The 17166-nt window shown below is 40.7% G+C and overlaps 1 protein-coding gene across 1 annotated transcript; it reads right to left on the bottom strand.

Annotated features, from left to right (window-relative positions):
• Positions 1–293: 293 nt before the first annotated feature.
• Positions 294–15085, bottom strand: plk3 (polo-like kinase 3 (Drosophila)). Its single transcript, XM_088345663.1, has 15 exons — positions 14732–15085; positions 9883–9990; positions 9701–9817; positions 9494–9623; positions 9267–9354; positions 7276–7371; positions 5938–6136; positions 5739–5865; positions 5553–5668; positions 4584–4704; positions 3727–3810; positions 3484–3646; positions 3278–3407; positions 3099–3209; positions 294–2359 (listed from the first exon to the last, which is right to left on the bottom strand). The coding sequence occupies exons 1-15, from the start codon at positions 14930–14932 to the stop codon at positions 2165–2167; spliced, it is 1986 nt and encodes a 661-aa protein (XP_088201789.1). The 5' UTR covers positions 14933–15085; the 3' UTR covers positions 294–2164.
• Positions 15086–17166: the final 2081 nt, after the last annotated feature.

Genomic DNA, 17166 nt, shown 5'->3' on the forward strand with positions numbered 1-17166 from the left:
CTGGGACAGACTCACTCAACTCACTCGCTCACTCATTCACATCTAGGGACAATTACAACCAGCCAATTAACCTGACATGCATGTCTTTGGAAAGTGGGAGGTAACCAAAGTGGCTAGAGGAAACTACGCAGGCACAGGGAGAACATGCAAACTCCACACAGGAAAGCTGGTTGCTGGATTTGAACCCTTGACCTCAGAACTGTGCCGCAGATGCACTTCACCACTAATGCTGTGCTGTCCTTACTTGGTAAAAATCATTAAAAAAAAAAAAAAAAAAACCTTTTTTTCATTCCTCCGTTTTTCAATAACCTTTATTTTTGTCCCATATCACCAATCCCACATAATACATACAAAAAAGTGAGCGGAATTGAGCATGTGTCAACACCTTACATCATACACAATAAATTAAAAAAAACAAAATAAATACAAAAGATAAATTAAATGGACACCGTGTGCCGGAAAAAAAATTAAGACTTTCAACCCCACGACACTTGCACGAGACGTTTCGCCTTTCGGGTCACAGCTTCGGGTCGAGAATGTAAACGAGGGTCACAGTGGGATGTTTTATTTCCTGGTTGGGGGGGGTATATATTCCGTTGAAAGCGGCAATTTTAGTAGCTTTGTCGGGGTGTTTTTACGAGTCCGACCGTTTGCTCGACATTCACAAAACGTAAGAGTGAGGCTGGTTATTGCACTATACATACATCCCTCAGAAAGGCACTTTGCACCCCTCCCTCGTCTCCTCCTTTTCATTTCCCGGACGACCTACACCTTAAAACTCCGTACTAAAATCCGATGAAAGAAAAAAAACCTTTTTGTAGTCGTTAAAATCAAATTAAAAACAAAAGAAAACAAATGTGCATTACGGTGTTACCTTCAAGTACCATGTCGGTGAACGCTCCTTAAAAACAGAACAAGTGCAGCAACGAGGCAGAACAAGAAGCTCTCTCTGAGACCTCACTGTCCAAATATGGTCGAGAATGTCGAGTGCGCGCGTGAGGTAAATAAAGATCATAGCGTGATCCGATTCTGGCTCTTTTATGACACAGAAAATGAAAACCGAGTGCACCAATGACAGAAAGCTGTAAAAAATTTAAAAAAAAAAAAAACAAGGTCTAGCCATTGTTGCAATGGACAACACAGCAACTGTGTCTAGGTGAGGCGAGAAGCAGGGCTGTCTAACTTGGCACCTTGCAAACCAAGTAGGAGAAAAACATGATCCGATTCTGACTTTTGGTTGCAGAAACTGAAAACAGAATGCACCACTGTCAGAGAGCGGCAAAGTAATAATAGTTCTCACTATTGCCATGGTGAGAACACAGCAAATTTGTCTAAGTGAGGTGGGAAGTGGGGCTGCCTCACGTGGTACCATGCTAACATAGAATAATGGCATGATCCGAATCTGATTTTGTTTTTTTTGTCACAAAGTGAAAACCGGGAGAACACCAGTGTCAGAAAGCGGCAAAAAAAAAGGGCTTGCCATTGTTGCCATGGTGAGAACACGGCAACTTTGTCTAGGGGAGTCGCCAAACGCGGTTGCCTCACTTGTTGCCATGCAAACCAAGTAGGAGAATACAAACACTATCCGATTCTGGCTCTTTTTGTCACAGAAACTGAAAACACGTGCAATGTCAGGAAGCGTAAAAAAACAAGTTGCCATCAGGGTAACAACACAGCAACTTTGTCTAGGTGAGGCGAGACAAGGAGCTGCCTCACTTTGCACCATGCAAGCCAAGTAAGTGGTTTTTGTATACATTCACTTTTATCTGTGAAGTAAATAAAGATAATGGCGTGATCTAATTTTGGCCCATTTTTCTCACAGAAACGGAAAAGGGAGTGCACCACTGTTAGGGAGGTGTTATAAAAGGGGGGGGCTTACGACCACCATGGTGACAACACAGCAACTTTGTCTAGGAGAGGCAGAAAGCAGGGTTGCCTCACTTGGCGCCATGCAAACCAAGTAGGAGAAGTGTGTTCATATATATATTTCTATATTTCGCTTTTTCGGCATCTGTCATGGAGTCCAATCGTTCGCTTCTACCTTAAAAAGAAAATTGGACAGGCACAAATATTGGAGGCTAACGCATCATCTACTCGTAAATATATCAGCTGCCTCGGTCCTCGGGATTCACAGTTTTCTCAGTCCGTTTTTGTTTTCTGGCGTTCAGGCGTCGGCATGATGCTGCAGGAGATGGAGAACGTAGCGGAGGCGGTGCCGCAGCTCGGTCGTGCAACCCGATTGGCTGAGAGCGCTGAGGAGATACGTGTAGGAGACGCGCTCCCGGCTGATGTAGGTCAGCAGGTATGAGTCTGAAGACTTGGACAGGATGAGCTTTGTGTGGTCCGTGTAAAAGTTCACCTGGAGAGAGAACAATAAAAGCACATATTTTAATGGCTTAAAAACTGCTACATTCTTATAATACGGGGGGAAAAAAATAGGATTGGATTTGCATCGTTTTTGTAATTACTTGTCCTATCAAAAACAAAACTGCAGCGCTATTTTTTAATGTAAAGGTTTTAGTTTGAATTTATTCACATATTTCTTTCAATTATGTTTCATTTATATTCTTAAAAAAGAGCGGCCCTGTCCTTTCCAAAATTACAATATGGAGAAAAAGTAATATTCTTGGATTGATGTCAATTAATTTAAACACATAAACGAATATATTTTTTTAAATTTAGTTTCATTTACTCACTCGTCCCAACAAAAAACGGAATTATTATAGAAGCGAAACACAACTGCAGCCCGAAAGCACTTCTTTGTCCAACCTGCCATCTCCTCCCCGCTTTGCATCCACCGGCTATTCCACTCAACCAGCTTGTCAAATCACACATAGGTAAATCATTATTATTTTTCCTTTACATGTAGGTGCTATTTGACCATACACACGTATACTAGACATAAATAGTACTTACTATCCACAATTTTGTTATTCTATTGTTTTTATCTGTGGTTTGGGAACACTTTAATTAGTGCAGGTTTCTATGCCCCAACTATACGTCAATTTTAATCCCTTCCTCAGAAGGGATTAACGTCCTATCCTGGCAGTCTATCAGAAGAGCGCACTGAAACTTGGACATTCCCGTTGTGCACTCACCTGTAACGTTCCGTTTTTGAAAAGCATGACGAGTGCATGGTCCGTCTTCACCCACTGCAGCAGTAGCGGAGGAGGACCCGCAACTTGTTCATGACAAGGAATGTCGCCACCCTGGTTGTAAACAAAAACGGGTTCAACCGACTCGTCTGGAGACGCCATGACCTCATTTTTGAACATACCTCCATGAGGTTTTGTTCCATGTAATTCGCCATGAGCTCCACGATTTGTTTCTGGCTCCGGAGCTGCTCGGGTAGCGAGCAGGCGGGGAAACTGAAGTGCTTGTTGTCGGTCAGGCAATAGTGGACGGTCCTGAGAGGAACCGCAAGCAACGTTTAGTTTTTGACATTTACATGAAGTCCTGCAGGGGGTTTTTTCTCCTACTCACTTGCGCTGGTCGCAAAGGCTGAGGTGCGTGCCCTCGTTGAAGAGCACCCCGATACTTTGGTCCGACAGCTGGTAGCCAAAACCGTATTTGTTGGAATAGTCCACCCATTTGGTGACCCACAGGAAGGATCGCGGCGTAGACAGGCATGGAGGATTGCTCGTAGCTGCACAAACCACGGCAAACACTCAATAAAAGAAAAGTGGAAGGCAATCCCGAGTAATACGAGCCTCCAGCGGAGCTTACCCGCGGGCATGACGGCCAAGCAGCTGTTGAGAACCTTCATGGCCGATTCGGCCACCGCAGACGGAGTGATTACATCATCGCACGCTTGGAGAAAAAAAAGGAATACGTTACAATTTAGTACAGGGGTAGGGAACCTATGGCTCTGGAGCCATATATGTCTCTTTTCATGAGTACATATGGCTCCGAAATAAAATCTAACTATTGCACATCTCTCTGTGGCGTTCCAAAGTCAAGTGATTTCATCCCGATTTTGGTCCATATAAAGCCGAAGCAACTTAATGCAGAAGTTGGATAAGAAACCATTTAAACTGATAAATAAAAACGCTGGCAAAAGACTTTGATTGGGTGAGCAGTACAGGTGGGCGGATCCCTGCACACAGCACAAGGCACTTCTTTCTCCCTCTTTCTCGCTCAGTGCAGTCTACACCGAAAGTGAATATGACGATATGCTTATCGTTTGCAGTCATTTGTGACATTTTTACAAAAGAACTTTGCATGCACATTGTTTTGAAACTGTTAAGGACAAATTTCATGGAAGAAAATTGCCACAACACTCTAAATTTAAGGTGGAAGACAAATTGTAAATGGCATATTTACATTGATTTGGCATTATTATCATTTCATACATTTGATCAAATCATCAAATGACACACAGTGAAATAAAATGTGCTGAGGAATTAGCTTTTGTCTAGAGAGCGTGTTTGGCAGTTCTTTCAATTTTTTTCTGAAAATATAGGATGGGGCTCTCTCAACTTCTTTTTAAAACATTTTTTTGCTTTTATGGCTTTTTGGGTCAAAAAGGTTCCTGACCGATGATTTAGTGGGTTCAAAATATAAAAATTAAAAAATCTGCCTACGTTCAGAGCTGCTGGCCACGGTGCCCTTGAAGGAGCGGGAGATCGACTTCCTAGATTCTTCTTCAGCAGGTGTTTGCTCCAGGGGCACCGAGTTCACTAGATGACCGGTGGGCGTGGGCACCTGTGGATATCAGCAGGCGGAGTTAGAGGGGAAATATGCGTGTAACAAACTATTAATCAGAAACACCACCAATATTTCAACCACTTGTGCTACATTTCAACTGGGATTGGTAGAATTATCAAAACAAGTTTTGGATCTCCATTGCAGATTAGTGCAATTCAACAGCATCAACTCAGATTTTTTGCAGTTTAATAATTCCCCCAAATGGTTTTGCTGTTTGATAACCGCAATTTTTTTTTTTTGGGGGACATTTAATTTTTGTGTGTGTTTTTTTCCACTTTTTTCTTTGTCTTTGTTTTTGTTTATGTGTTTAATCTTGCTGTCGGTCACCCCTCTCGAGGTATATGACCAGGGTAGATAGGTAGATAGTAATCCCAACAAAAAGGCTTTTGTTTCTATATAATCCCAACGCCAAAAAGTTGGATGCTTAACAATACAAACCAAGTATCTTGAGGTTTAATAATCCCAACATGTTGTTATCTGATGGATAAAGGCAACAAAAAGTATTTTGCTGTGTAAAAATAGAAACAAATCTCAACAAAAGGTTTTTGAGTTCTAAATAACCCCAATTCCCAAAAAACTTCGTTGTTGCTGTTTGAATATTCCAGCAAAAACAGTGTTGCAATTTAAAAATTCCCACCAAAGGTTTTTTTTTGCCATTTAAGAATCCCTACTAAGGAGGATTTTTGGGTTTAACAAAGAAATAAATAAAAGGAAATAAACAAAAAAAACAAATTGAATCTGTTAAGTGGCCCTTGCGTTTCATTTCATCAGACCCTAGCCCATCCTGAAAATTACTTTGACCTTTTACTGAATAACCAATCTGACAACCTGCAAATGTGATTCACCTCATTTGGGCCGACCGTTTTGTAGCTGATCTGCCGGTTGATGGAGCACTTGACGATGCCGGACACCAGCTTGGAAATGTCCTTGTCCTCTTTCTCCTCACAAGGCGCCTTCTCCACTGCAACACCAAGAATCCAATTAAGCACCGCACTATTTACGGACATCGTCCGGGCTCGCCTCTTGCTCACATTTTGCCTTTTTTTTGCCAAACAGGCTCTTGGCCACTTTGGTGAAGAATTTCTTAGCCGGACTGGGCGGGTGTAGCTCGGGCACCATGACGCAGCTGTTGGGGGGTAGTTTCTCTGGAGTGAAACCCTGACAGGGGAAACAACAACTGGTTAAAAAGTAGTCTGGCTCTGTCTCCTTCTCGAAGGGATCAATTGTTACTTTGGTGAAGAATTCGTGGTTGAGAATTTGGTCCAAGGTGAGTCGGTCGCTGGGGGTTTTCTGCAGGATGCCGGAGATGAGTTTCTGTGCGGCGGGCGACAGCCCCGAGGGAAGGTTGTAGCGAACTTCCTTGATGCATTTGTACGTCTCTTTCAGGTCCAGGGTCTCGAAGGGGGGGTTGCCACACATCAGAGTGTACCTAGACAGCAGCAGGAAGGACGAGAAACAAAAGGTGTGTTCAAATCCATGAAGGCAAAACAGATAAAATATTGTTCACACACAAAAAAAAAAAAAAAAAAAAAAAAAAAAAAAATCTGGCAGCTGATTGTCATTACTGTTTTTCTCCCTAAAGTGCGACTGCACTTTTGCAGGCGCAATCCATTATCCTCAATCCCATATTGCTTCGAGCGAGGACTGAAAGAAGGCACTTTTGTCAGGAGGCGTGCCGTTTTCGACCACCGAAAATGAAATGCACGGTTGTGGCCACAATCCATCATCCTTGGTCGGCTTTTGCCGAAAGCAGGAGCCACCAAAGCACATTTTTTTTCGGTTCAGGTCACCGGAGTCTGCCATTATGGCCTGCGTAAAATAACCTGCATGCACTGTTTTGGTCACCATTCATTATCCCCAGTCCTCAATTTATGAGAGCAAAAGCCGAGAAGACAAATTGGTATCATGTGCGGAAGCTCTTTGTTCTTTCCGCTTGAAATGAACAGTACTCTTGCGTCAGCTTTCCATTATCCCTGTTTGGCTATTGCTAAAAGCAGGGGCCAGCAGGTCGCACTTTTTTCAGGTCAGGCTGTTGAGGAGTGCCATTGTGGCCTGCTTAAAATGAACTGCACACGAGCATCAGCGATCCATTGTTCCCCGTTTGACAATTACTGCGATTGAGGGCTGGCAGTTCCCATGTTAAAAGTGTGGTGGGGGGCTACTTAGCAGATTTCTGCAAATTGCAAGGGGGGGTTCTGGGCCCCATTAACCGCAATAAACCAGGAATTACAGTACAGTAGTTAAAAAAATAAATAAATAAATACATAAGTACTGTTAAATGTTAAACAAATTTTGAGTCCGTAGAACGGGTTTTGTTCTTTCAGTATTTAATTGTTAAGAGTTTAATACAATTATTTTTCCACAAATTTCGACTAGCGAGAGATATTTTTGGAACGTTACCCCCGCGGTAAACGAGGTTTCACTGTAATACATAGATAAATGCACAATTATAAGAGTTTAAAATCCGAATTAGACACATTATGCCTTTGTTTCACAATTGACAGAACAACCTTGAGAACACAAAGTAGCAAAGCCCAACACAAACGCACACCAAGCCCATTGACTTACATGACGCATCCAAGCGACCAAACGTCCGACTCGGGGCCATGGCCCTGCCTGTTGAGCACCTCGGGGGCCAAGTAGTTGGGTGTTCCACAGATGGTTCTGAGGGGTGCAAAAAAAGATTGTATTAAGGACTCTTCAAACATTCAAAACGTGCCCTTGCCCACCCGAGGAGATCAGAACTATTTCTACGCTCTGTTATTATGCGGCAACATGCTCGGCTTGAAAACCGGTTTAAGTGGGTGATCGAGAAAAGTAGCGTGGTTGCGCGTGTTACACAAGCGCAGAAAACAATGCCAAGCAGGACATTGAGCTCTTTAAACTCAAGGTTTATGTAATCTCGCTGGCCAATTTCCAGGAATCCGGATACACAGCATAAGAAAGCGCTTCAAGGGATTCAGCGCAATGTTTTGAGTCTTTAGGTATGCCAGCGGCAACCGATGACTCCCACCCCGCACCCCCGGAGGACAACATGAGTAAGCCTAAATAGTTTGCATTGTTTTCATGCCAAATTACAACACTGGGTAGAAACCTTGATTTTATCGTTATTGTGACACCTTGTTGACATTAACAGCATCTTTGCAAATTTTTGGACCCAATTCCGCTATTTCAGGTATTTTAAAACTGCGATGCATTTCATGTCGCAATGAATCAAACGCTAAAATAATAAAAATAATTCCAAGATACAGTAGACCCCAGGGATACGGCGTCACTGCCTAACGAAGTTGTCACTTCAAGGAGTGACATGTTTTCCAGACAATCTTTACAGAACTATAGTCCTGTGGATTGTCTTACAACCTGGTGGGACCCATCCCTCCACCCGGGCTTGAACTGGGTACCTTTCGCGCCTTAGGCGAATGTGAATGTGACTGCACTACGGAAACACTATACAATGCCAAAAAAATATCTTGTTTGCCCATAACTCAAAAATAAAAACGATAAAATTCAAATTTTGTGGACTTGGTGCATATTATGTTACTCTTGCGTCTGCAAGATGCCTGTCGGCGATCAGGCTGTCAAACAAAATGCTGGTCTGCTACTGGTTTGCAACACAGCATCATGAAAATACGCTAAAATGTGATTGGCTGAACTGCCTCCCAAAATTTATTTTTCTTTTAGTTCTAAATCTCAAAGAATTGGCAAATCGGCAATACATTCCGGTGGTTTTTGTACTGTATTAGCTATGGGTCCCAAGCATAAAGGGGAAGTTAAATCATGACAATAATGGAGATGAAGCTTGCAATTATTAAGAGATATGAAGATGGCACAAGAATCATTACCCTTGCTGACAGGCATGGCTGTTACTGAACGACTTTAGCGATTATTAAAAATAAAGCGATTAAAGGGCATGACCATCTTTGACAGTGGAAGTATTAAAATCAGTTTTAATTTCAAACCGCCGTCTCTCCCCCCTCTGCAGCCACCTATACTTTATGTTGATAATATGTGTATTATTTGCTCTCATATAGGTTTTAGATGAAGGGATGGCGTCATAATAGTCAGTAATAATAGTTTGCAATAGTCTGATCTGTGCAGCCCTTTGAGACTTTTTGTGATTAAGGGCTATACAAATAAAAATGACTTGACCTGCTAACTCCATTGCACCAATTCAAGGTCACATCATACCAAAGGTAAATAGGAGTCATTTTCTTCCTTTACATGTATAATGGTATATAATCGTATGCTAGGATATTTCATACAAGCAGCGCTTAATGCAGCTCCCGTGTTATTTGATTGTTCTCAGCTCAGGGATGCTGCTGGAAAAGTGAATTTCCCTTCGGGGATGAATAAAGTATCTATCTATCTATCTATCTATCTCTAATGTTATTTTTTATGTTTTTATCTGGGGCACTGGGGGTTCTGAAGTAATATTACCATAGATTTCCATCCCCTACTATTCCGCGATTTCAATCCACACCTCAGAATGGATTCATGTTGCATCCGAGGGCTCTACTGTATGTTTTAAATTACAAAAAACTAAAAAATATATAACCTACTTTTTCCTTTGCTCGACGGTCTCCAGCTTGGCAGCTAGGCCAAAGTCTCCCAGGCGCAGTTCCATGTTTTCATTCACAAAGAAATTGCCTGGAAAAGATAAAAGCCGCTCTTTGTTTTGACCACGTCAGCATACCGCAGTGCCGGTCAAAGTCGCGCAAATACTCTGGATGCCTTCGCACATGCGTTTGCAACATTCCTATCATAAACCCCCCCTCCCTCTTCATACCCAGTTTCAGATCTCTGTGCAGTATTCCTTTGCTGTGGAGATACTTGAGGCCCGATATGATCTGCCGGAGGTAATACCGCACTTCGGGCTCGGTCAGCGTGTGTCGGGCCTTCCAGATGTGCGCCAGCGACTGCAGCGAGAGAAAGACAAAGCAATGACACGACCGCTACCTTAATCCGGTCATCAAACAACACCCATCAACCTCACCTTGCGGCTGCAAAGCTCCAAAAAGATGTAAATGTTGTCCTGGTCCTCGAAATGGTGAGAGAACTTAACTACGTGCTTGTGGGAAAGAGTTTTGTGCAGTTCGATTTCATTAGTGATCTGGAAAGATAAAGACACAATGAGCCATCCGTTTTGTGGCGTAAACGCTGCAGTAGCTTTAATACCTTTTCCCTTTGGTGCGGTTTGGACACTCTGCTCTGGGGAATCACCTTGACGGCAAACATTTTGTTGTTGGACAGGTCCGTCATTTCGTAGCATCGTGCAAAACCACCCTGGGGAGTACAAAATGACAATTGGAATTAGAACAAACGCTGTGCAACACTTTAATGCAGGGGTAGGTAAACTTGATTCGCGGATCACGTTGGGTTGAAAAAATTTGCAGAGGGGCGGGGCCAGGAGGAAAAATTTGGGTGTGATTTTTGTGTCCGTTTTGAATCAGATACCACGTCAAAACATCAGAATATAATGTATGCCTACCCGGTGTTTCTCATACATTAATGAAAACTTTCAGAAGTCTAGTCCTTTTTTGCATCTTCCATTTATAATTCGAAATTTCACCAAATATTTTTGAACACTCAGAATTAAAGCAAAGTAATGTATTATTCCCTTTTTAAGCACTGAATTTATATATATGCATTGAACTCAAAATGATGCAGAGTATTTTCTTCGTGAGATGTGAAAATGTCTTAATAAAAGATAAAGAAAAATGGCAAAAAAAAGACAAATGTAGCTGGTGCATGGGAGGGGACCCCTGGGACATGAGTTGCACCCAAAACAACGTATTTCCTATTGGTAGGACTTTTTTCTTTCATGAATTTCATCATTACATTTTCACTATCCTCATTTGAAGAGACAGATTGAAAAGCCAGTACCAGTATTTGATCAGTGGTACCTTGTTTGCCTTTATATTACCGCCCCAGTCTGAAGATTGTACAGTTTTTGTTTAGCGGGCCTGAGGGTACCGTATGTGGCCCACTTACCGTACTTTGCCCACCCCTGCTTTAAAGCAAGAATGCATAACACACACCCACGACTTAACCCCAAAGTAACTCAAACTTGACCTTTAAAGCAATGTTTTGATTTGAAAAAAAGGGGTGTCTAGCCCAGGTATGGGGAAACGGGGGCCTACAAACCACATACATACAAGTTAAAATTCGGCTTTTTAAAGCAGCCCGCTGAATGAAAATAGTTGGAAAATAAAATTGAAAACAATTTTTTTTTGGGGAAAGCCAACATTTCCTCCACATGTCACTTAAACCATTCCAGGTTCAGGATTGTTGAGACATATTCACAACTGGAACGACATCAAGGCTTTAATACATTCTCAGATCCAATCGTGTAGTAACCAGCAAAGCTTCAGTTTCTCACCATTTCAATTTGGCATTCAAGCCTATAGGTAAAAATTAGTGTACCAAAGAAAACAAAAATAGACCGTGCCCCAACGAAATTTGAGAGTCGACAGAATGAGTGTGACTGTACTGGATTACCCAGACTACATGATAAGTCGCACCAGCCAAAAAATTTATCAAAAGAAGGAAAAAACATAAGTCACACCGGAGTATAAATCGCACCCTTGGCCCAACTATGAAAAACCTGACACTTAATCGACCGGAATATACGGAAATTAGCAGCTGAGATACATGCAACGTCAATTTTTAGACCATTGATTATTTGATACCATCCAATGTATGTTGGCTTCAGTTGCATTTATCAAGCTTGTTAATCATTTGGGCTTATTTGTTGAAACACAGCACTTATCTAAAAACCATATACCACACATTGTACACGGCCCCATAAAGAATATATTTTGATAAAGCAACCAAGCTGCACATTAAAGTGTTCTATTAAACCGCTAAATTCTCATCCACACAAAGCTCGAGACACCCTGTGCTTGATTTTCTACCGAGGCAATAATAAACTGTCCAGATGATAAATCAAAGAAGAGAGAAGTGAGCAAAAATCTTTCTGCAGGGTACATTTTTAACAAAGCCATTCATCTTGGCAGCAACGAGGGATGTCAAAACCGTCCACTGGCCAGTATTTGAATTTAGGGACTGACAACCTCACTTTGAGGTACATCATTTTAAGTCAAACCTCTTGGGCTGGAAAAGAGTTAACCAGTATTTACATTTAGATAGAACACATTAGTGTTTTCCAGGCATTGTGGAAAAGGAAAAAGCAAGCCAATATGAAGGACATTCATCCATATCAGTAGGTGGCAGCAGATTAGCATTTTTATTTATAAATGAATATTTTACACATCAATTAACCGCTCATGGGGTAGTACAATATATTTGATGACGCCGTTTTAATATCACACTGCAAAACAAAGTAAAAATATTGCACACCGTTTTGCTGATCTTAAATCATTTTCTCATCCTACTATGAATTAAAAAAAACAGAAAAAACGTTAGGATTTAGTTGCACTGGATATTACACAAAATGAGCCAACAATGTTGATTTCCTACAAAGAAAAAAACGTAGTAAAACGGGTCAACTTATTGTTAATTTAAAAATCACAGCAACATTTCAGTAAGTCATGACAGGGTTCCTTACAGCTTAAGGCAAGTTAAATTCAAGACTTTTTGAACGCATTTTTAAGTAAAATTTAAGACCAACTCGACAAAAAGAACACAACTGAAACAAAACAAAAAAACACATTAAAAGATTTTAAAACAAATATTAGTCTTATTTTTGGTCCAATTGAAAATTTTATAGATAGTTTTATAAAAGGATGTTTACAGTACTTCATGGATCCTCAATAAAAACTGGTAAATGACTACTAATTCCAAAGAACTCTTTTGCTTCATTTATGAAGCCTTTTTATCTTGCTGCATGAAAAATGACTTTGGTTCGATGTAAAACATTCTATCTACCTACCTACCTACCTACCTAGGTCATATCCCTTAAGAAGGGTGACCGACAGCAAGACAAACACATACAGTAACAAAGAAAATAAAAAAGGTAAAAAATAGCAAAAAAAAAAAAAAAAACATTTTTGGACCATGGCCAACCCAAATGCCCAAACAAGTTAGGCACCTCGGCACCTAAGTTGGTCATGCTTTCGTCCCTCCAGATGAAACGGGACACAAGAAAGCGGCCATGTCACTCGGGTCAGGGTGACAACACACTCTTTTGTTCAACAGCAGGGCCCGACAGCTTTCACTGGTTTACCCCTACCGCATCATATGGCGACCTGCCCGTCCCTTAGAAAGCGTCCAAACATCCTACTATCCTTTTACAACACATCTCCACTCATTCCTATCACCATTAAATGTAAAACATAACACTGCAATATATACATGACCAATTTCGAGTGTCGCAGCATTGTTCCCTGGATGTGGATTGTGTTTTTTGAAAAATTGCATTTAAGATATTTTAATGTCAATAGAATGACGATTTCAATGCTTTAAATCTTTAAGAGGGAACCCTGCGCGATGACCGTAAATGATAAAAAGAACTAAGTGTTTTTCAACCCTTTAACCAAGGTACTTTTATTTATACTAAAGTTTTGAGGCACACCGTCCGTCGAAAGTATTTGAAAATTAAGTTATGTCAAATATTCATTGTACTACCTCATAAGCAGATTAGTATATAAAAAAATAATACTTAAAATAAAAAAGAATGATGTGCTTTATTTGTTTTTATTTTTTAAAGTGCAATCGTAAACCGCTTTGTTAAACAAATTAAGTTATTAAATGTACTGTGCTACCTCATGAGCAGATTAGTATATGAAAAGTACATAAAAATCTACTGCCATCTACTGATGTGGATGACTATTACAGTTCCTCGCCTGAAGATAGCAAAAATACTGAATAATGGCCTGATTTTTTGGAAAGATAAAATTCCAGCGGCACACTAGACAAGGTCTCACGGCACACTAGTAGTGTGCCCCGGCACACTGGTTTAAAAAAAACTGCTCTAACACTACATTTCAGGCAACATAATTTAAGCTTCAACAAAACAATCAAACATGAAACCAGTGCCAAGAATTAGTTTAACAATTTAGAGACTGTACACATAAAACATCAAAATAACTTGTATCACTTGGAAAAAATACAGCAAAGTTAGAACAAAAAAGTCCTACCAATAGGATATGTTTTGCTCTTTTTAGATATTTCCCTAGGAAAAAATATAATCAAACTACCTGGGAATCCGTTTTCAACAAACGGTGTGCATGTAATTTTACAAATTTTGATTATTCTCTTAATTTACAAATAAATAAAATGATTAAAAGTTAGTTTTTTTATAAATGGTTCCGAAGGCAGATTTCTTAATGCTCATTTTAAAGGTTACTTTTGCTTGATACAGTAAAACAACCTAGGATCATTTGGACATCCTTTGAATTATGAAAACTGCTTAAGGTAAAAAAAAAAAAAAAAAAAAGCTTGAGAAACATTTAATCTATATATTTTATTGTTTTAACCATCGCGTTTGTCAGTTTATATGAGCCAGATTGTTGGGTGGGGGGACCATTACTTCTGGTACATTGAATGTTTTACACAACACTGAGTTGCAATTCTGAAAAGTGCTTTACAAATACATTTAGATTTTAGATACACAACTACATTGAGGGGTTGGGGGTGCACCCATCTTTTTTTCATAATTGGTGCAGGAAATGGCCACCTGCGATTGATAATTGAAATCAAAATCCGCTATCTTAAAATGTGATTTTAATGCATGATCATAAAAAAAAAAAAAAACAGAATACATCAAAATACATCCGCGTGTTTGCACGATAGCAGACTTGCTGCATTCTCATTAACCGTCAAGCTGATGCGGTCGGCGGCGCTGCGGCAACACGGCGGGGACATGACTTGGCAGCGCAACGTGTTGATACAATAGCATCCAAAAATGAATTCTAAACACAAAAACGTGGACATAAATTTAAAAATTGCCTGACAAAAAACCCCATCAGACTGGACTCCACCCAATTGGGTCTCATTTCCCCCACACAACCGCGACACGTAAACGCCACACACTACGTCACACGTCCGAAAAATCGCCCTGTACCTTTCCAAGAAGCTTTCCTTTACTGTATAGACGTCCGGTTCGGATGTCGGTGACTACTTGGGCCAGTTCGGATTTGGAAGATTCAGATTTGGTTCGTCCGGCCGGCTGGGCTCCTCCTTCGGCGGCGTTTTTGTGGCTTAAATCCGCGTTCATGGCGTGGCACGACAGACGCTGCGCCGCCGCGAAGCAACCGATGTCCATTTGTGGCGTCAAAAATAACGCATCAAGCAAAAAAAAAAAAAAAGAGTATTCCTTTCTTGTTTTCTTTTCTGAAGATAGATTAAGGTTTTATTCGTGATGCAAACGTTCGTTTTACACCACTGAATCTATCTGGCATGTCCGGGCAGAACTGCACTCAATGAGTTTATATAGGCGATGGTGACGTCACGGCGCAGTGGGTGTGGCGAAAATCTTGTACACGTGCGAGTCAAAACGGGAGGAAAAAAATGAATGGAAACGTGGAGGTTTTTTATGAGTATACTATTCCAGTTCTATACTATTATTGGGGTTTAAATACAGGGAAGTCTTCAGGTATAAGTTTCAACAATCAACTCGTTACTCAATATATTTCCAACTAGAGTGGCGGGCCGTATTGACCGAGGGGCGTGGCCTGGAAGAATTAGAAAAACTATTTTATTATTTTGATGGATAACACATACCTGTCAACCTGTACGTTTTTGCCGTACAAAGTACGTTTATTATGCATTTTAAGACGTGTACGGCGTACAAGAAAATCTGTACGGAAAAACGCAAATTTGTCAATTATAGGTACCATCCGGTATACACGGACTATCACGAAACGGCAAATCAATCAAGTCAAACGAGTTCGCCGCGGTAGCCTCTATCTCGGTATGTTTTTTTTGTTGCAAACGAAGCGAGCGGTTTGATGCTACTGTGCGCATGCGTCTGCCGCCTGGGGATTTCCCATCATGCTCTATTCCGATCACACGTGAACAAAGCGAAAGCAGAGCAGTAGGCCTACATTACAACATAGTTTTGAATTTTCTTTGGATACAATCATCAAGTCGCAATCGCCGAACCTGAATTAAAACGCAGTAAGTCATTCTGATCTGAAAACAACAGTCAGGGTTGATTGAGTAAATTTGAAATATATGTTGTCTTAAAAAACATCGGATTTCATGTGGGAGTTGTGAAGTGAAAGGAAGTCCGTCTCTTTTTAGAGAACCGGCTTTTCGGCTCAACTCATTAAAGAGAGCCGGCTCTCAAACGGCTCACTTGCTTTGATGCATTATATTATGTTGTATAAAGAAGTTAAGAAAAAAAGGAGGTATAAAATGAGAAAATGAAAAAAGACAGGTTTGTGGTTATCCCTTTAATCAGTATATTACCAACAATAATTTAATGCAGAAAATAAATTAACAATTTGAATAAGAAAATTCTACTTAATTCTATTTGCATGTATTTTTTCCTTCTACATTGAACGTCCAAGCTACTTAATTTTTGAACTTTGTTTATAATAAACCTAATTCATGTCGAGCAACTCAGTATCTCACAATAAAATGTAAATTAACAATATATGTGATGTAACGGAACACAGGTACAATATAACATGTTAAACTACATAAATAAACCTGTTTGAAAAAAAAAGTATGGTGTAAGATTATTTTGTAAGGGAAAATACGACAGTTTGTAAGGGCATGGAGCCCTGGAGCTTGACAGGTAAAATAACAGTGGAACGGTGTGGCAGGTAAGTCAGTTGTTGTATGCAGATGACACAGCGCTTTTGGCTGATTCTGAGGAAAAATTGAGAAGATTGGTAATGGAGTTTGGAAGAGTGTGTGATAGGCGTATGTGTGAATGTTGGGAATAGTAAGGTCATGAAGTATTCACATGATGGAGTGGGCATGGCGTTAGAAATAAAGTTGCATGGACAGGTGCTGGAAAAAGTTGAAAGCTTTAGGTACTTGGGTTGTGATGTGGCTGCAGTTGGTGGAATGGAGTGCGAGCTATTGCACAGAGTGAACCAAGGAAGCAAGGTTTTGGGTGCTCTGAGGAGAGTGATGAGCAACAATAGTCTGAGTATCGATGTTGAGATGGGACTGTATGAGAGTGTGATTGTGCCGACTGTGTTGTATGGTGCAGAGACTTGGAGCCTGAACGAAGATTTGAGAAGGAAATTAGATGTTTTTGAGATGAAGTGTTTGAGGAGTATGTTAGGAGTGACAAGATTGGATTGATTGAGATATGAAATTGTGAGAGACATAACTGGAGTAGTCGTGGAACTGAGCAAGCGTGTGGATGGGAGAGTACTCGGTTGGTTTTGACACATGGAGAGGATGGATGAGAAACGAATGTTGAAGAGGATCTACAGACCAGAAGTAAATGGAAGGAGACCATGAGGAAGGCCGGGATTGACGTAGACAGATGGTGTTATGAGTCCACTACAGGAAAGAGGTCTAAATAGAGTGGAAGCT

Source organism: Urocampus carinirostris, chromosome 1 (genome assembly GCF_059441175.1).
Source record: "Urocampus carinirostris isolate Australia breed hairy pipefish chromosome 1, RoL_Ucar_1.0, whole genome shotgun sequence".
Taxonomy (NCBI): Eukaryota; Metazoa; Chordata; class Actinopteri; order Syngnathiformes; family Syngnathidae; genus Urocampus; species Urocampus carinirostris.

Bases quoted from the DNA above. Each gene is read 5' to 3' on its own strand.
- plk3 (XM_088345663.1), bottom strand. From the start codon at position 14,932: ATGGACATCGGTTGCTTCGCGGCGGCGCAGCGTCTGTCGTGCCACGCC. The intron at 9,624-9,700 runs GTGAGGTTGATG...CTCTCGCTGCAG, and splicing joins TGGAGCTTTGCAGCCGCAAG to TCGCTGGCGCACATCTGGAA. The intron at 3,408-3,483 runs GTGAGTAGGAGA...GGTTCCTCTCAG, and splicing joins AGCCTTTGCGACCAGCGCAA to GACCGTCCACTATTGCCTGA.